The sequence below is a fragment of the Mastacembelus armatus genome, chromosome 4 (genome assembly GCF_900324485.2).
Source record: "Mastacembelus armatus chromosome 4, fMasArm1.2, whole genome shotgun sequence".
Lineage (NCBI taxonomy): Eukaryota > Metazoa > Chordata > Actinopteri > Synbranchiformes > Mastacembelidae > Mastacembelus > Mastacembelus armatus.
In genome coordinates, this window is record NC_046636.1 from 20,034,650 (window position 1) to 20,055,889 (window position 21,240).

Genomic DNA, 21,240 nt, shown 5'->3' on the forward strand with positions numbered 1-21,240 from the left:
GCTCTGTGGACTGTGCATTAGCCTCTTTATGCTTAGAGTGTCTCTTCTCTGCTTTACTGACTCACTTCAGCTGTTTAGATCATGAGTCCTAATGAAAAACCAATAAGAGAAATTTTACCTCGGTGAACAATGTCATGTTTATGGCACCAGTGGATAGCTTTGATTAATTGGTAGATGTAGCTGCGTGCTTTCTCAGATGGCACACCGTTGGGTAACTCCTCAAGCAGCTCAAGCATGTTCTATAAGAGGACAAAGCACCACCAAAAATGAAGATGGAGACCACACAAGGTCACTGTAACATCAGAGTCTGTGTAGACCCCTTTCAGGAGTATGCGCTTACCTTCTCCACATACTCAAAAACAAGATACAGCTTTCCTCTTCTGCGGAAGGCTTCTTTCAACTCAACAATATTCTCCTGCTTGAGAGTGCGGAGCATCTTAAGCTCCCGTAGCGTTGTTTCTTTAACCTCCTCATTTTCTGCATGGAGGTGAAACAAAGGGGCAATCAGGATCACACTGGGATTACATGCAGAGTTGAGGATTGGATTTATTCCCATAGAAATAAACACAAGGAATTGTCTGACCATAAAAACACAAATGTTTTCCTCATCAGTGAAGAGAGCCCTCCTACCTTCACTGTCCTTGAATTTCTTAATGGCCACAATTTCATTTGTATCCTGCAATGAAAACACAGAGCAGCTAGTGACAAATGAGGGCAACTGTTCAGTGCTCCTGTCAACAGCACAGGGAAAACACAGCAGTGCATATGACATCACATTTAACAATATTATTAATGTTTTTATTGTTGCCACTACTAGGCAACAATAAAAACTATGGCAACAATGGTTTACATCCAGCTGTGTGGGATTTGGCTAAAAGGATAAAAAATGATTTGGTCTGTAGTACAAACACATCTGTTTAGGTCCAGCTCTACAAACAGGCGGTCCTGATCCAATACAAATTTTGCAAATAAATTAGTCACAGTTTATTTAAAGTGTGATTCACAACAAATATCTTGACTAATATATCATACAAACACTCATAATATTATAAATAATACATATAATTATAAATAATTATAAGGCTTTGACTTTTGGACAGCTGGTTGGACAAAAAACACCCAAAGACTCATTTTCTATCTGGTAAACTCAGATGGAGATTTTACATTGTTATATGGCATTTTATGAATCAAAAAAACATAATTAATCTATTATGTAAATAATTATTAATTGCAGCCCTAATATGATACACATGCACCCAGTGAGATGGATTGATAGCAATTATACCCTTCATATTATGAGGTCACAAGCACAAAAGGTTGGGTGCCCATAATCTAGTGGAAAGATTCTCTACTCGAACTGTGAATAGAATTAGCACACTTGGACAAGTATGCAGCTTATTAAAAATTCCTGCGAAAGCACACAATTAGTGACATGAAAAAAAAACAACATACTGAGCATAATGAAATTCAGAACTAATCACCAGTAAGTGTTTTACTGAGACGCTTCTCATCATGCCTCTACAAAGTTCTGTGTGAGAGATGCCCCACCACTAGCCCCGTTTCTCAACATGCCCTAGTTAGGCCTGGTATTTCTGCCTATGGCTCAGAGCTGTGCTCCACTTTACCCCCCTCAGAAAGCCAAAGGCAGCGTCACACCACTCCAACATGGATCACAGTGAACAGGGGGCCCTCCTCCCAGCATGGAGAAAAATAAGATGACTCACAGCAGGGTCAGCTTGATGAGCATCAATGTACTGTGCATACACAAGAAAGGAGATGATGTGCAGATGTTTCTAAATTAATCAACCTGTTAAATGTCTGAATCTTGTTCACTAAAAGAGCAAATAAAACCAGTCACTAGCACATATTTATCATGGCTGAAGGTGGAGACGATGAAGAAGGTTCACTTCATTGTTGCGATTAGCACTGATTTGCTACTAAGAGTTGTGAACTCACAAAAAGACCCCCTCATCACCATCACCTTCACAGAATAACGCTCAAACCACCCAACTAGTGACTTCAAAACTTCAGGGTAACCCCTTTCTTTGCTCCAGTTCACAGCACATTACATTGCTCATTTCAGTCAGTTCCAGTTATTTCTGCTTCAAGTATATAAAGTAGAAAGCATTGCAGTCGGAATGATTACAGACAGTATAAAAGCAATAATACTGAGTTTGTATTCACATTAAACTCTCATTTTTTTCACAACTGCAGTCAAAAGGTTTGCAGTTTTTATGCTCATGTTGGAGGGATCAGTGCAGGCTGCTCTGAACCTTTTTCTGTAACATTTTATTTTAAGCTCCTTAGGAATTCCCATGTGGTGATGGACTGCAAGGCTCATTTATGTGGGAGAGAAACCAAGCTGGGTAAATTATTATTTACAACGAACACGCAGTCCCCTCTCCCACGACCTGAATAGCACAGACTAAACACTTGGGTCAAACAAAACTGCCCATTCGATACCTCCTAGAGTCAGTCACTCTAAGGTACAGTGTCTATTTCCAAAACAGCAGGGTACAGAAGTAAGCAACTGAGACATGATACACACTTATCTGACTGATTTAAACAGCTATTCAACACTGTTCTCTCTGTGTTTAAACTTTCATTAATGCAGCATATGAGGCCACACTGACGTGAATAGAGTCACTGCAAAACATTTGCTGCAACGTCAATGTAGTCATGATTCAATCTTATACTGTAGGATTATTTTTCAGTTTTTCATGATTCAAAGTAGAGGACAGTGATACATCCATTTCATAACAATTTAACTTCACCCACTGGAACTGATAAAAGATATTAGATTAATTAAAATCATTGTTTATAATCTTGATTAAAACAGTTAATCCCTGCGCCTTTCAAGACACAACTAGTCAGTGGAGGATCCACTCATAATTGTGCTGTGTAACATTCGTTCGTGCATCATGCTGTGATAGTTTCATCCATTCTGAAGTGTGTGCATGCCAAACTTCTACAGCAAACAACAGCACTGAGCTCAGCATTAAGGACAATGACTTTGTGTCAAGACTTACCTCTGCACAGTTTTAGGAACAAATTCATAATGCTAAGAGTGAAAAAAGAGTTATGTCTGTATTTACTCTGACCAAATGAAATGAAACCAAACATGAACTGCTTGGCTGTAAAATTTGTTAATAACAGCCTGGTGGATCTCTGGGTTGATGAACACAAAGCCAACATAATTTTGATTTGGTCGCAGGAAAATTACAACAAACAAAACACAAAAAAGAAGTACAAATTTATTTGTACAGCAGTGCATTTTTTTTTCTTTTGGCCCACTGAGCAGCTCTCAGCAGCAGATTTTTGAAACAGCACTGCAGCTAATGCAGGGGACTGGATATGGGGGATTGGTTCTATTTAAAATGGCATCAAGTAGCGAGTCAGGGGAGATAACAGCTATGGACTTTAACATCAGAGAGGAGTGAACAGCATATTGCAGAACAACTTCACAAACAAAACTGGTGGCAATGACCTTGCAGCCAACATACTGTGCCAACAAGTTCTCAGTTTGTGGTGTATTATGTGTCTACATATATTTATCTCTGTGCTATATGACGTTGATGCTTTTATTTATCTTTTATACTAATGTGCCAAAATGAATGCAAGACTCTGGTCACCAAAGGTAGGTTAACAGGTGGGTTGGGCCTGACAGTCTGCCTTTGATAATGCTTCAGAATTAGTCTTGAAATAGCCTCCATCTATCAGGGGACAATAGTGACTTTAACATTCAGTCTGGAAACGTGTGTCCCTTCTTACATCGCTCTGTCTCTCTATCTGGCTCCTGATAGGACCACATAGACAAACGTTTCACTCAAGGTGACCCATTTAATGCTAGATGTGAAAGTCCTTTTTTCTTCTCATGTCCCAGTTTCTGTTCACTGCATGCAAAAATAACTGTTCTCGTTAAAGGGGGGCAGGTAGACTTTTTTCTCCACTAAATAAATCTAGATGTTACTGACAGCCACTCAGCTTATTTAGGAGGAATAACATTTAAACCAACCACATCAGATGTATTATCTGTAGCATCACTGGTTACGCAACCTAAAAAAAAAACTAAGATAAAGCAATGCTAGAACAAAAGAGAATCCAAAAAACATTTATGATGAAGATAGGACCAACAACAGATGACTACAGAGCGGTGGTGACTCACTTCATGGCAGCATCTAAAACAGTGATGGGGCTGAATAGATCTAGTCAATCCACTAATTAGTCATTTTTGCATTGTTGTGTGGTAGTTCTATTTAACTACTCAAAATCACAGGCAAAAGCAATGTAGACTGGAGGAAATCATTTCTAGCAGATAACAGATCTCTTATCAGTAGGCAAAGTACTTAGTAACCACCAATCCATACATTATCAATACTATTATTAAGATATAGACAGATAAATTACAGAACAACACATAACTATTGTACACATTACAAAACAAGACCATTCATTGCTGTTAATAACTCAGTTGTTTTTGATCAATCTTTCAAATTTACAAGTAGGTAGGTTACCAATTGCATTGGCCTATGAACTTCTCACACATATTATTACTGTGCAAAATGTGCATGTTATGAACAAATTCACTCTAGTAATGCTTTCTTTATTGCACCAGAAAAAACATGTTAAAGCATTTTCATTTGATCCAGTGTCTTAAGCTGCTGTTTGTGCACCATGTTTAGTGTTGAACTCCAAACTGAGTTGAACTCCTGTCAGGCATCAAACTATTCTCATAGCAACCATCCCCAGACTCAGCTGTGTCAGTCAGAGGACGTGTCAGTAACTGGACATTAAAGGCAAAGCTTGGTGCTAGCTAGGCTATTAGAAAGTGTGTCAGATGTTGAAGCTAATGTTAGCTAAATGAATAGTGAAGCTTGTTCTCCATTAATACTAATGAGGTTGTTTAGTGCCTTGTTTAAACAGTCCCTCTCCCAAAGGGCCACCGTGATAAATTATCTGTGACTCACACAGCACAGTTAGGAAAAGCACTACATGACTGCGAGCACACCATAATGCATATATAGCCACACCTTAATTAATGACATCATAGGTGGTTTCCCTCTGATTGCTGAGGGGAAACACCTGCTGTGACCTTGCTAATTAGTGCAGTGCAGAGTTAGATGGGCCAGGCAAAAAGACTAGTTACCAGGCAAACCCCAGGATATTACTGCTCCCAACAGTCTGGTAAAAACCAGAAAATGACTAATTTATGCTTCAATAAAAGACAGAGAAGAGAAAGATGTAACCCAGATGTGGTACAATTTTGATTAAAGTTTTATACATATGCACAATTTATCAACTTGACTACAGCAGAGGCAACCGCAGTACCATGTTATCTGGCACATAAATCATGTGCTTAAGGCTGAGCGCAACACACCTCGAGAAGAAAGTGTAAAAAGATTATTGTTTCTGGATATTTTTAACAAATTACTGTAAAACACCAATACCATGATGGTTGGTGTATCAACAGGCTATGATATTTTTCACATTGGTTGTATCCTTCTATAAAACACCATGAACTAGATAGCCTACATACTGGTTCACCATTGGCTCAACATGTTCACACAGGATGGCTCTGTGCTGGCATCTGTTTTTGGCCCCCAGGGCTTCAGTGAACCTGAACTATGCCAGGAAAATAGAGCCCCATGCCAGGACCTTTCACCATAAGAAGCAGGCTTTGTGCCTGTAGACTCTTTTTGGCATATGCCACATATATTCTTGCTCTCTTGCTAATAATAGGATGACTCACGTGATCACGTGATGCTTCTCACTGCTCAGTAGAAACACCTGCTGTGTTGCTCTGAACTCACAAAATTGCTTGTTTACATTTAACTTCAGGTTTTCATGGACCATTATGTCGAGTGACACTCATCCTTCAGTTTCAGTCAGTATAACTTATAGCCAGTATTACAGTAAGTGTATGATGGCATTGTTTAATTGTGCACAAAGCTTAACTTGCCAAATTCTTAGCTTTAAAGATGAAATGCTATGGTTACATATGAAGTGCTGAATCCTACCCTAAAAAACACATACATTATATCAGTCATTATCATTATCAGTTATTATCAGTTATTGTTAAAACTCAACAACAACAATAATTATGTTTGCAGAAATATAATCTATACAGTTTATATAAATGCATAACATCAACATCCTAACTCCACATAATTTCCAAATATTTCTGTGTAGGTAGAAAGCATTTTCATATATGCCTACATGTTGCATTACCTTATGTGATCTTGACAGTGTTGTGTGTCTTTGAAATTCTGCTCTGAATATTAAAGAAAATCATGTAAGCTGTTATAAAATGCAATATGAATGTGTGTATGTTTTCTGGATGCATTGCATTTACACCTGCTGTTTCTGTGCTTTCTCAGCTGCATTCTGTCAACACTGTAATGGGATCTTATTTTTATATGTGCAGTATGCCAAACAGGCAATTAGGTAAGGAGGTAACGAGCCACAGAGCATCAACAAATACAAAAATGGCAGGCGTGTATTTTCCAAAAGCGATGCTAATGTGCAGGCTGTACTTGAATTTTATTTCGATGTGGGAAGCATCCATCTTTTCTGATTTTTATAGAAATAGATAACTTCTCAAATACTCCTGCTCTGCAACCTCTGTTTTTGTGTAGCAGTCTGCACACACCACAGTCAAACATGGGTTTTGTTAGGCAAAAACTTTCCCTTTGTTACTTGCGACAAACTACTAAATTAGTAACTACTAAAAATGCTGTCACAGCTGGCCACAGATTTTTATAAAGAAGTTTTGTTCTATAAATGTTCTACAATTAATGAGAAATATAACAAATGCAATTCGATGTGACTATATTCTAAACACTATGACAATCTGAGCAGCACTGTGAATGTTTTACCACTCTGTAGACAGAGCTGCTGGGGAAACCAGTTCATTGGATGATAAGCACATTCAGGGTGCCGCTGTGTGTAGCGTGCATTCCTAAGAGGTGTTCCACGCTTAAATAAATACTCACCACAGCTATGTTTACCCTCGCACTTTTACATTTCACATACTGCCACTTGCTAAAGAAAGTTCAATGGCCATGCACAAGCCTTTTCTATGATTTCAATAAGCTGCTAGACAGAAGCCTTTGTATTTGACTTGCTTCCGAGCTAAGTTTGAACTTAAAAAAGTGTTTCATTTGTAAATCAAGAGGTCTTTAGAACAACCTTCTGCTAATGAAACTAATGATAAACAAGTCATCAGGATTTCTGGTTACATACATTTTTGTCAGCTCTGTAACACAACCACAACCTAGTCTCATGAAGTACTACACAAAAAAGGCTTACATACAGTAATACTTTATGTAATAACCATTTGTTTTCTTTAACTCTGACAACGCATATTAAAAACCTTAGTTCGGCAGTTATTTGTTGGGTCAACTGAGAGGGCGCCTGCCATGTAATCAACACTGAGCAAACATGCCTTAAAACGTGTCAGTGAACTTCAGGTAAAACTAAACCAAACAAAAAGGGTGGTTCCCACTCTCAGAACTCATATTCTCAGTTTCACAAGAACAGTGAATTAAAAAAGCAACATTATGTATTACCAAGTTTACAATTTTGAGGAAAGGAAAATTCTAACAAAGATATTATTTTTGCCTATATAACTGATGTTAAAGTAAGAGAATTGATCAAGTTCTCATATTTCTGAAATGTAGAGAAATGTCTTTTGGTTCACACTGAGATGCTCTTAAAATGTTTCAGATTTTTTTTCTCACACCTTTTGTCTAAAAGAACACAGCTCTTGATATACCATTAAAAACCAAAAACAAACTTTTTTAAGTATATGATTTTATTTCAATATTCTCATTTTGGATTTTCTTAACTGAAAAAAGCAACACTGTGAGCTCTATGGTTGCAGTTTATTTACTTTTTGACAATAACAACTGCTAAGGAAGAAAAAAATTTAGTCATATCATATTATATTGTTTATTAAACTTGAGTCAAAAACAGATTAAAAAATAGGATGTGTTACTGCAAACTTGAGGCAAAAGCCAAACTAAAGACCTGCAAATTGAGAAAATGTAATAAAGCTAAATTTTGAACAGCAATCTTCATCAGGCAGTGGTAACTGAACACCACACAGCTGAACAGGCAATATAAAGACACAAACACATTCATTACTCAGGTACTTGTGATCTGCATTATTGAATGTCATTCTACTCTCAGACTGGATTAATGAGAGAAAACCTGAAAACACTGTGTGGTTCTCCCATATGGGCAGAAAGCAAGCCTGTCTGAAGAGGGCAAAAAACCATTAAAATTCGATAACAAACATTAAATCTCATACAATTAAAACCTTCAGATGACTAATTTTGTCCCTCTATTGAAGAATCATACAGTATTTCATCATTTGACATGGTGCGGTACTAATTAAAGTTTAAAGTTTTTTAGATCCTCAATTTGTTTTCTTTTGTCTTATTTTTTTTTATCTCTACATATAATTTGACCCAAAACAAAAACAATCTGATTTATATTTTTCTGTAACAATGTAGCACAGTGGCCAATCACATCAGACTTCATAGTCTTACAGGCACTTGAAACAACATGTCCCCACCAATGCAGCCTCTGACGTTGTTGTAACGCAGGGCAAACGTCTGTAAATACAGCATAAGCCTCTTAATTAGCTTACAACAAATTAGCATAATCCATAGAGCTTTATCAAACGTCAACAGTTAAGAGAAAAAGACCTGGAGCATCCTTGCTGTTCAGTTGGCAAAATATGGATATGTAGATACAGGTTCCTTGAAACTGCTTGGATCTGGTATTCCCCCCATTTCTTGCCATTACACCAGAATAAAAACATTGTGCTCCCATAAGAGAGGGGCAAATAAAAAAAATTGTGAACCCAAACATGTTCTTTTCCATTTAGATGGACAAAAATGAATAAAGAATGAGTCAGAACTACAACGCATAAGCTTCTCACATTGTGCTCAACCCAGCGGAGAAAGCAGTATCAGTCTGGATAGTCTCTCTTTAAAAAATCTCTCATAAAATTTGCTCTCTTTAGATGTTGTATGTTGGGTACATGAGGCAAACCCCATTAAAGGGTATGCAGTCTACAATCAACCAGCAATTAAATGGATTTATAGAAATTGTGCATAGTGACTGCTTGCTTGTCTGTTTCCATCCCTTCTATATCTGGCCCCGGATCTGTCTTGGATCTAATTATTGCTGTTAAATACATGCATTGTATAAACCAAATTCAAGGGGTGTGCCACTGGTGAAATAAGTATGTACTGTAAGCAGAAGCAGCTGCGACTCAGCAGCCATTTTCTCTGGCCAGCACACTTCCATCCTCACAGTCACAGTATCATCTAACCCTTTGTAAGCTTATGTGTTATTCTGCTTTCTAAGTGTCCACGCTTGTGTGTCTGCATGAAGTGTGTGTTTGACCATGTGCCCACATCTGTGTGCACACACATAATTATGCAGCATAGATCTGTGAGTTAGCCTTGAAAAAAACATGCTGCTTCATTCACACTAACAATACAATATTTTCCAGGTGGCACTGGTCCATATTGATCTTCAGCCAGAGAATTCATCCTGCTGTGCTTTCACACATCAAGCAATGAAGTTACCAACAGATATTTTAACACAACTGCATATATTATTAACTGTATTTCCAATACATACAAGTCCTAGAGATCGTTACCAAATGTTCGACATGTGTTATTTTTTATTTATATGTGAAAAAAATGATCAATTTTTTAAAAAGACAAATAATGTCTAGAAATGTCAGATTTTTAACTGATTTGTTGGCATCGACTGCACTCCATTGACTTTAACGCTGCAGACCAAAAGGTCTCAACACACTGTACAAAGAACACAAAATAAAAACAATTAAAACTCATGAAAGACAGATAAAAACAGTCCTACATAGAATAACAATAAGTAATAAGTGATAATAAGAACCATGTTAACCGAAGGGAGCAGAGCATGACAAAAAACGCATGTTGACCAGCTGATTTCTTAAACATGTGGGATATCTTGGAGTTGTGTGTTGTGAGTGAGTGATCGAAGGAGGAGAAAAGGTTTCAGCAGAAAAGTGAAATAGTATTCCAGTAACAGTCCAGTATTTTATATGTCAACATCAGGACTTTGAAGTCAGCTCTGAAATAAATTGACAGTCAGTGTAAAGATGCCAGGGTCAGCATGAAGATAGGGAGGATGAGAATACTTGCGAGAAGGTCTGTCTTTTTAGTATTTAAGCATAAAAACTTATGAAACATCCGCTGTTGGATCGCTGTGAGGCAATCCCAAAGGACACATAACTTAGAGTGATCTTGGAGCTTAAGAGGTATGTAAAGCTAGATGTCATCAGCATAAAAGTGATAATGTTATACTGTCTAATAATACTACCAATCAGAGACAAACAAAGAGTAGTCAGAAGCACTCAATGACCAAACCCTGTGGGACGCCATAAGGATTAAGCACAAAGGAAGAAAAAGTTGCTAAAATGAACCCTGAAAGGTCAGTCAGACAAAAAAGACATGAAGCACTCTGGCAAGGTGCTAACAAAAAAAAAACTATTTAGTTGTTTGAGAGGAATCTGAAAGTTGATGGTTCCAAATGCTGCACTTATTTCAAAGACAAGCAGGAGTGAGGTGCAATCGTTATCCAAATTGATTAATAAGTCATAGTACCTTTAACTAAAGCTGTTATTTTCAGAAAGATTATCCTGGGAAAAATGAACAGAAAGCTTAGTGAAAACTACTTTCTCCAGCAGTTTAAAAAAAAGGGCAAATGAGTGAACGACCTATAATTAGACATGAAATTATGATCAAGGTGTGATTTTAAAGGAGAGAGACAATAATGGCTTTTTTTTAGCAAAGGGGAAAATGTCAGTGCAGAATGAGACTTAAAGGTGTAATGTGTAAAATATTAAAAATTTAGCATACATTTATTGCTAATATTGCAGAATGCAATTTCTTCTGAGTACCCCTTCTGAACACCCCTCACACCCTCCCCACCATTTCCAGTCACAAGTGAGTGTACAGTGACCATCATCTTTGCAACAATACGTGATTCCCTGTCTAGAGCTACTGGCTGGTTTGTCTGTTCTGGGTTACTGTAGAAACATGGTGGCACCACAATGGCTGCCTCCATGAAAGGAGACCTGCTTCCTAAGTAGATTTAAAAGGCTCATTCTAAGATTAAGAAAATGCAACAGTTGGTATTTTCTACTGATTACACGCTAACAACAACATATTTATGAACACTATAAATATTACACACTGAACCTTTAAGATGTGATGAATACATCGACCAACAATAGGCCATAGATCCTTCAGAATGAAAGTAGGGACAGCATCAAGAGTGACTAAAACAGTTGTCTAAGCTCACTATTCACTTTCCTTTTGGTTTTAGTTCTCCTCCTCTTCCTGTTGGAAATATATAGCTTTTTAGCTACAAGCTGTTCCACTGGGTCAATGCCAGTACAGGTGATAAAGTAATATTGGCCAATAATATCATCCCAGCTGACACATCACAGGGGTTTTAATTTAACTGTTCTCATAAATGTTTCAAGCACTGAATAAGTGTCAGTAAAAAAATAATAGAAAAGTCATAATTTCCTCAACTGATTTTGAATACTGCGATTGTAGTGACAGTAAAGAGAGTGTTAAAGACAAAGTATCAGCCTCCATCTGTTTTGAGGACCTAAATGAGCTGTACTGTTCTAGTGTATAAAACTGGCATTTGCACCTGCCTAGTGCTGGGATCAATCAGTCTGAATAATAAAGCCCAGTAATTATAGTCTAAGGTTTTGGTTTTAATCTTTTTCCTCACAAAATCAAGACGTGGTGTTGTTGTCTTTGACAACTCTCACATTTAATCTAACTTACTGGAATTAGAATCCTGGCTAATCGATTCGCCGAGTAAGGTCATCGCTGTAACAAACACAGTAATGAGACATAAGGAAGACTATTGCAGAACACGTAAAACATCAAGGATTTTGATTAGGAAGGCTCAGAAAGTGTCATGTCTGTTTTCTGTACATCTATGTAAGTAGGAGGTAGTTAGTCTCTTATTCATTCTGGATTGCTGTCAATTCCTGGCACAACCTCTTCCTTAAATGGATTGAGATGACAAGGCTATTAATGCAGTGTGGGTTGTTTACTTTTCACAGACCTGCTGATTTATTTATTTATTTATTTTGCCTTTTCTGGGTGGGAGTTTTAACTACTTCAAGATAATGTATTTGAGCAGCTTTCATGTGAATTAAAGCTAATGAAGTGGACTGTTCAAAGCTGATCTTTCTCTTTGACAAACCCAAGCAGAGGCAACTACATTTTAACCAATTATCTGGTAGTAGATATATATAATTTAAGCCATCACAGTAATTCCAAGGCAAGGGACTACTGCAGTAAATTAAAGTGGAGTGACCATGAGCATGAAGACCATCCAGTGTTCTCTGAGTCTTTCTTAACCTCCAACAAGCATAAACCTAATGTCAACTAGATCTTTTTTTTAAGGTAAACACAAAGTCCAATGTCCATCTTTAAATAAAAGGATCAGGCTGGTGATAGTCTATGTATTTGTTACTGTCAACAAATCCCTTAAAAAAACAAAACCAACAAAGTGCCTGACTCAGACTTCCCCTGCCTGTCTGTGTCATTTTTTTAAATAACAAAATGAAATAAAATTATTTACTACAATAGCACTGCTAGTTTTTAGCAAATGTTAACAGTAGTAAATAGTACATGCCTAAGGGACTATTCTCAGCTGCAGATGAACACAAAGTTGGAACTTTTGAGCTCGGCTTAAAATAATATACAGTGTCCAAGTTCATTATAACAAAAGAAAATGTCAGTGCCATTTTATTCTTGGTAGTAAGGAAATAACTAAACATATCCTTTAAAGCTTCTGTTGACTTCCTGATATAACACTGTGTTTTCATGAAGGAAAGTCATTACATCAAACATGTCATATAACAGGAAAAGATCTGTAAAACAACTGATAAGTGAGACAAGTGGGTGAGGTGATTATGTCAAAATTTACAAGATCTTACCTTGTGTCTGCACTTCAAAACTACACCATAGGCACCTAAAAACGAAACACACAGCATGATTAACTGAGATTTACCCCAGCTAATCTTTTCATGAATATTCATGAAGATACATGAGTATTCATGTATTCCAGGCACTACTTTCGCATTTCAAGTAGAACTACTTCACTTACAAGCAGATCACCATGAAAAATATCAAATGACAGCTCAAAAAAGTGCCAGTTTGGGATTAACATGCCAACATGATCTGTGGTCATAAATAAGCAAACACTACCTTAATTTAGAAAGTTTCTCATTCTGCCACTGAAATGGCCAATAATGCAAACAAGTACTAACAAATTTAGAAACTACTGAGCCAAGCTTATTGCCGCAACAAAGTGAAAGGGGTTGAAAATCGTTTTTTAAATGATTCTCATATGCTCAAATGAATTAAGGAAAAACATTCTTCTCTATTAAAGGACAGGTGGCTGAGAAAGTAGGACACAAGTGTTGGCAAGCTACTGTAGTTCTGATGTTATCGACCCTGGCAGTCACACACACATCCCCCGAGGGTTCAAGAGGAATTCTTGGACTGAGCAGACATATGACAAACTGCTCTTGTAGCACATCAATGCTACAAGAAGTCCTGTGCTCTCTTCAAGAGTTTGCTCTGATATAATTTTCTACATGTCGGATATCTTAAAGACTTAAAATTGTTTTTGTTTGGTTGGAAAATTATATGTTACTTCATAATACTGCCAATGTCTTTATAATACCATGTGTAAATTAATTTTCTACATTCTAGGTAAACACTGGTCTTCATTGTCTAAAAAGCATGAAAATAAACCTAAAGACACTTAGAACCTACCTGAGGCAAATAATAACAATAACAATAACAATTTCTTTTCTCAGTCATTTCTTGGTGAATTCTTTGAACATTCATTGTTGTTAATGGAACCCAGAAAATTTGCTAGAAAAGCATATTTGTGAGATAACAAAATAGAAAAAAACTAGAAAACATAGATACAATGGAAAAAGCTCAATGCAAATTCAATACAACCTTTTACATTAAAAGTGGTTGCTGTTCACAAGCTGACTCTCAAATATTGGAGAACAATCACAGCAAAATCTGTCCTTGCAAAAAAATCTGTTACTTCAGTACAAGATGATAAGCTAACATAAAACAAAAATACCACCACTTGTAGATTATGTGCCAAAAGAGGCAAAACCGCTAGAATTATGCCTCTTGTTTTAGTCTCATCCAGATAGATAAGGAAGTGGAGATAATTACATAAGATTCTGTGCATTTTTGACATGTAGCACTCAGTCCTAAATCATTAACAAAATTGACTGACCTCAAGACCACTCAGAAAAAAATCTATGATGCTGGAACAAATGGAGCGCACTGTGCCATGAGTGCAAAAGCATTAAGTAGAAGTGGACTAAAAAAACTTTGCAGTTTAATCTGGTACTAAAAAGTGCCGTCACACTGTTGGACGGACACCTGGCTTTCAAAATTCAGCTCAAAGTTTCCCTGTGTCTTCTCGTGACACATAAAACTTCCAGGATGTGGGTATAAAACTAGGACAAGTGGGTGGCCTCACCTTAGGGCCTCTGCCAGTTTATATCAACCAAGTGGCACAAGAAAAATAGAAAGCTATGAGAAGCATTTTGAGAGAATTCAACAAATCACAAATTAAATCACCCTGTCCCAACCAGCACTTTCTATCATAACAAGACAAATACTGTATATGAACACAGGTCACAGTATCTATCTTTACATTTTTTCAAATTAAAATTCTTCCTAATGAATAATTATTTCAAAAAAATCTTGACTTTACTGAGTTGCAGTCAGGAACAATAGATCAGGCTTTTAACAGCTGTGTTCCACAGGCAAATTGGATAAAAACAATCAAATTATTTCTCACAAAGATGTCCTACAACAAATCTAACTCACATCAAAACTGTTGGTGAAGACTACGCTGAACTAGTACACAATGTTGCAGACATATATTTTATGTAAACACGCACTCTCACCTTCACCCACAATCCCAAGGACTTCAAATTTATTCATTACATCACCGATGTCAGGGATCTTCATGAAGTCGAAAGATATATTGCGTGAGGTGCACGGAGCTCAGGTATGAGGGCCCCGGCTACAGGATGGCGTGAGGCAGCCAGCTGTTGGCTCCCAGGAGGCGTACACTGGCTATAAGCCATAACATCCACCACATGCCTTCGTCTGTGGCTCAGCTGCACCTGCAGAAACAACCTTGCGTTAAAATATATACAATATGCTCCTTGCATACCCTCAACTGCAGTCAAACTGCAAATACAACATGTGAAATGCCTTCATGTTTGTGATCACAAAAAAGTGCAGTGACTTTAGCCCTATCATGAGTAAAGCATCAATTCCTATGATGCAACTTGACAGCATCTGTGATATATCCCCTGTTCCTATCTCTTTCTGTGTTAATATTTTAAGCCCAACTGAATAAGATAGCCATGTTGACATCATCTGGGTTATTTTCTTATACTTTAAAAGGCGCCTTCAGAGCCACAGATGACATTACACAACTATTTTCACAGGGTGAGTAGATAATGAGTTAGCTGTCCTTTATGTGGAGTCAGTGGAGTGCTGCCTTTAAAAATGAAGTCATTAGTGAGTAGTCATATTCACACTTTATACATATAAAGTTTACTATAACTTAATTACAATAATAAGAAATGAAAGCATTATTAATGCTATAAAGTTTTTATTTTTGTTTTTTTATTTCCACATTTGCAGGAGAGCAAAACTACATCACACAATTTCATAATGTGGTAGGATCTCCCCTGTATCCACACTGTCTTACCAAATCAGATACGACTCCAGACACTACTTTCTCAATTTCATTTCTCTTTGCTGGAAATCTCCAGGACTTGCGTAGCCTACTCAAACTCCCAGTCTCCTACAGTGCTGTGGGCACAGGAGCTGCTCATCAGTATGCAAAACCTTGGCACCAAAATAACCTTGTTTCCCAGTACACTAAACATCACTGTGTGGTTTTTATTCCCTTATCTTACTCAGCTGCGCAACATCAACACAGGTATATTGAGAGCAACTGAAGGAGAAGGTAGGAGACTAAACTTAGACATTGATCTATACCAAGAAAATGTTTGTTTTTTTAAAAAAAAAAATGTGACAGCATGTGCAAATGTATTTCCTTCTTCTCATTTCATAACCTACATGCGGATGGCATGCAGCCTAACATTTTCCAAAGCAGATTTTATCCAACTACTCTGCAGGCCCAGACCTAGAAGACAAATATGATCAAGAATGCACTGGGCATTGCTGTGGATCATATATTATCAACAGAGTGACTCATGCGTGGTAATGGACCACGTCTGTGGAATTCAAAATGCAGCATCCTTAAACCTACTCATATGATCAATGCACTGTTATCTCTACCTGAATTGGGTGTATAGTCATTTAAATTTGAGTTTCTTAAAAACAAAACATCCAGCTGGCAATGTCACTGCCATTTGAGATTATTTGACTACACGTTTTTCTTTGCAACAACACTAAACTGGAACAACAACCAGTATTGACTTATATTTTATATTAAGATCTAGCACGTAGATTTTAAAAAATGTCAAAATAATTGCTGTATGTATAAATATTTGTCATACACATGTCATCTTTATTCATGTTTCGATTCCCTCACACCATAAACTGCAGAAAATACCTCAACCAAATGTTGCCGTGAAATCATTGTTTATAACAGGGGCTGTAGCCTGCCTGTACTCTGCATTCAAGTGTGTGTGTATGTGTGTGTGTGTGTGTGTATGTGTGTGCTACCACTGCCCACAGATTGAATGTAGCTCCCACATTTTTAATGCAGAACAGCAACAAATCCAACAAGTCAAACCTATGGCTACACTTTAACCTATGCCTCACATTACCAGCTTCCTATCCAGGACTGCGTCTTAGCAGCGTTATAATTAAACCAGTTATCTTTCATTGGTGCTTTCCCTGATTCCCAAAACATACAACACCGCAAATTAGCTGCAAAACAAACCTCAGTCTTGGTAACGTTGCTTTTCTCACGAGCGTGCCCTGAACATATTTGTGTTATACGTAAAGCTGACAACTATTATCTACGTAATGACAAAATAAAGTACTTACTCAGTCAGTGTTGGGGAAAAAATGATGGAGCTGGGCCCATATATCCACCCACCAACGAAGATATTTTCATTGCAGCAGGCAGCTACAGTAACTGGATCGTGCGGTTGACAAGCTGCAAGCATATCACCAGGCAACAGTTTGAGTGGCGGGGCGGCAACCAATGAAAAAGCTTAAAACACTTGCTCCTTCGAACGCCCCCTTCTTTTGGACCAATCAGAGAGCAGAATGGCGATAACTGTGTTGCGGTCTGAGGGTGTTTCGTATGAGGTGGGATATTATTGTTCTAATTTCTCAATTACATAATTCACAAGATCACACCCTGCTTTCAGTATGATAACATAATTTATCTCAAAACCACACCAATTACGTATAGGATCTTATTAAGCAACACAATCTATAAAAAGTGAAAAAAACTACTATATTATATTTAGAACAACCTTGACAAAAACAAATTTCATCTGATAAACACATCATATGACGTATGATAAACCCGCACATAGTGATGCACAAATGTATTTTATTTAGGTAATGAATTTGAATTGTGATCACAGCCCACATAAATAATAATGAGCTGTTATGACCCCCAATCAAACAGACCGTATCAGACATTTTTGTTTTGACATTCAAAAGTAGGGTGTACATAACTTTTTCCATGCTTGTGTAATCATATGAAACCATGCTGCCACCCACAGGATGAACCGGAAACCAAAACCTCTTCATCCATTACAATTATTCTGAAGTGCTGAATTAAATGATTCGGTTATGATGGCAAAGGAGGAAGATCTCTTTAATTAACTGTGATTTAAAAATAAATTAACATGAAAAGTTCAGGTCAAAAAAATCCATTAATAATTTAAATTGTGATCCAGGAGCCTAACTAGCTTCGTTCTACAGACTTTACTCAGTGATCAGGACTTACTGAGCTCTGTTTTGTTTAATTACATAATCAGAGAAGATAACTTTATTCATTTCCAAATCCCATATGTAATGTGTTAAAATTTACAAGAGCTTTTTTCTGTACTTGGTTAATTACATCTTCATTTATTAGGACGTCAAGCATGTGTTGTTAATTGAACCTTCCAGTAGCCAAAACAGTCTTAACTGCAGTCATAATCATTATCATGAACATATCAATATAATCATAATCATAACAGAAGCACAGCACAGCTATCACACATAATCTGTCTGTTAGCATGATCCTTAATGAAGTGAACTATCCCAATGTAGTTGTTGTAGCCCTAAAACCCATTAGTCTGTCAGCATAAAATAAAAAGTAAATACTCAACAGTAACAACCAATGATGAAGATTTTGATGTTCATACTTGTAAAATGTTTTACACTGCGCAATGGAAGGCTTTTTAATAAACCAAAAATGAGGTGGCATTTGTGAAGCAGAAAAGGTGTTAAAGTCAAAAAGAATTTTGGTTTTATGGCACATGTTGGATTTACAAACTAAATGACTATAATCGGTGTTGTACATTTTAAGAATATGTCATATTTTGCCAGGTAGGTAATTCTCAATTATAATAAAAATATAATGACAAATGACTATATTACTATTATTTATACAAGATATATATATATATATATATATATATATATATGTAAATATGATTTAGTCCTGTGTGACTTTAGTTGTGAACGGAAAACTACTAGACAGTGGCTGGCTTCAGATTTTTTCTAATCTATTGGAGAAGAAACAAAGGAAAATGCAGAGCCAGTGAAAATGAACAACCACGACCTCAGTATTGGCAGAGAAGGCATTTTCATTTATTTCAGCAGAAATAGCAATTCTAAATGTCAAAAACTGTAGTAGAAGTACTTCACAGAAAATGTGACTTTAAGAGCACACACTTTAGTTAGACGTATACATATCATCAGAATAAATAGCCAAAAGAAAAATGACTCCTATAAGTGTAAATATAGGCTTTTCATATACTCAGTAATAATTTAATTAGTATTGCAGATTTGTTAATGCCTCAGTAGCATTTTACTTTTGTGATTGGTTGAGATAGAACTATTTTTACTACTTCCCCAGCTGCGTTTGCATACTAATCAACGAGGATGATCATATCTTTTGTATGTCTTTGTTTATTAAGTAACAACTATGTCCTATAACATAGTGAAGCAAAAATATGAAGTAAAATGGATAGAGTGAGGTAAAGTAGGCTACAATATTTTAAATGGAGTACAAGAGGCCTTTACCCTACTTTATCCTATCTTCTTGAGTAAATGTAAAAAGATGCAAATTTTTCTTAGTCTGGCTGAAGTCACAAAAGACACTATAATAGTTTTAAAATAAATTCAGTGCCCTGTTGTCTTCCATTGTAGCCAGGAGCTACTGAGTGTATGTTAGTTTACATGTGTGCGGGAATCTATTTGAATGTTGGGAGCAACGACATGTGTTTGAGACTTAGAATAATCGAGAGTAGGAAAATTGTGGGTGGGGAAAACACACGAGTTTAGAAACTGACATGGGACAATGAATGTGAGTCATGCTCGGGCCTTTGGCTAACACATTGACGCAATAAATTCCCTTGGTGACGACCCACCATAAGTGTCATTAATCATTAATCATCATTAATCTTTACCGAAATTGACCGTATTTTGATCTAGGTTGTTTTTTCTTCTCTAATTTACTTACATTTCAATGTACTTTTATTCTGAATTCTCCTAATTTCCAATCAATTTTTGGATTTATTTAAGATTTTATAATCTTCTTTGTTTACAGCCATTTCTTTTTCATGAAAAACAGTGCTCTGATAATATATTTCACTGGTAAGGTTTTCTCCCACACAAATAGAAACCTTTTATTTTACACTGAGTGTGTCGGCACTCAGAGTTTCAGTGACTATACTGGAAGATATTTTTCATGTTTTTTGCTTATATTTACTGACAATTTCTGTTCAGATATCAAACAAACCTGAGGTTTTAAACCTTGGCAGGAGCTGCGTGAGAAACGCTGTGTAAAGATAGAAGAAAGTGAAGATGCACAACTAGTGGTACTTTCTGGAATCCCAAAATACAGCTGAAGTAGTCCAAACGCTGATTGGATAAAATTAGTAAACCTTTGTTTGATTGGCTGTGCGTGCGAGTAGCGAAACAGTTTATTGGTCGACTGAACTACACGTACTGAATCTCCAGAGCGTAGCTAGTCTTTGCTCTTGGTACAATTCTATCTTCGGCATAAATTACATGCGAGTAAGCATACACTACATTCGTGAAAAAATGGCAGCTGACGAATAGAGAAAAGTGGATCTTCACTCGAAAAAAGACGGCACTTGTAAGTTGTTTCTTCAGAATAAATAAAACAGAGTTTCGAAAGAATATCGACTGAAGCTGCACGGCTCCAGTTGCGTGTAATTCTCCTTGATATTATGGGAGAAACTGCTCTCAGGGGGTTAACGTTAACGCTAAGGTTAGCAACCTAGTTATTAGCCAGTAGCGGAGGCTAGCAAATCAAGCAGTCTCAGTTGTCAACATTGGGCCCAGACTATTACCTGGAACCGTATAACGATAATGTTACACATTGGATACAAAGCAAAGATCTGGTACTTAAAATAAAAACAATGACTGATTCATTGTAACGTTATTTATAAAGTACATCATACCGAGCTCGATATTTAAGTTAGCTAGCTAACTGGCTGTTACCAACCAAGTTAACATTAAAAGGCTGATGAGAGGTGACAGCCAGCTAGCCGTTAATGTTGATGGGCACGTTTATGTCTGAGTTGGGGAGAAAAATCATTGGAAATTATTGCAAATCGTTTTGTTTCGGGTACAAGGCAACATGTTTATTAAGTTAATGTTGGCATGAATTTGGTTCATATACTGGGAATGTTAACGTTAGCTTCACTTCAATAGTTACCTAACCTGGGTAATTTGACCCCAGCGTTAAAGAATTAACCTCTGTTTTTACTGTAAACGGCGACTTTACACGCTGTCGGGGTTTCCATCTTCCCACAGGGGTCGTACATGTCGTTTGTTTTCTTCTTACATAATTCAACGTGTCGCTTATACATTTGTCAGTGGTAGCATTTTACTGAAACTTGGAAATGCGAAG

General features: G+C 36.9%; 1 protein-coding gene across 5 annotated transcripts in view; it reads right to left on the minus strand.

Moving 5' to 3' along the window:
• Nucleotides 1–17,304, minus strand: part of LOC113129433 (cyclin-dependent kinase-like 5) — a 31,353-nt gene extending 14,049 nt beyond the window's left edge. For all 5 annotated transcript variants that reach the window (XM_026305424.1, XM_026305426.1, XM_026305423.1 and 2 more), the window contains exons 1-6: nucleotides 17,178–17,304; nucleotides 15,047–15,268; nucleotides 13,034–13,068; nucleotides 631–676; nucleotides 341–477; nucleotides 119–239 (exon numbers count right to left, since the gene is read on the minus strand). In XM_026305424.1, the coding sequence (XP_026161209.1) occupies nucleotides 119–239; nucleotides 341–477; nucleotides 631–676; nucleotides 13,034–13,068; nucleotides 15,047–15,110 (403 nt within the window). In that variant the 5' untranslated portion in view covers nucleotides 15,111–15,268; nucleotides 17,178–17,304. The remainder of the gene's footprint in view (nucleotides 1–118; nucleotides 240–340; nucleotides 478–630; nucleotides 677–13,033; nucleotides 13,069–15,046; nucleotides 15,269–17,177) is intronic.
• Between the last annotated feature and the right edge of the window lie 3,936 nt (nucleotides 17,305–21,240).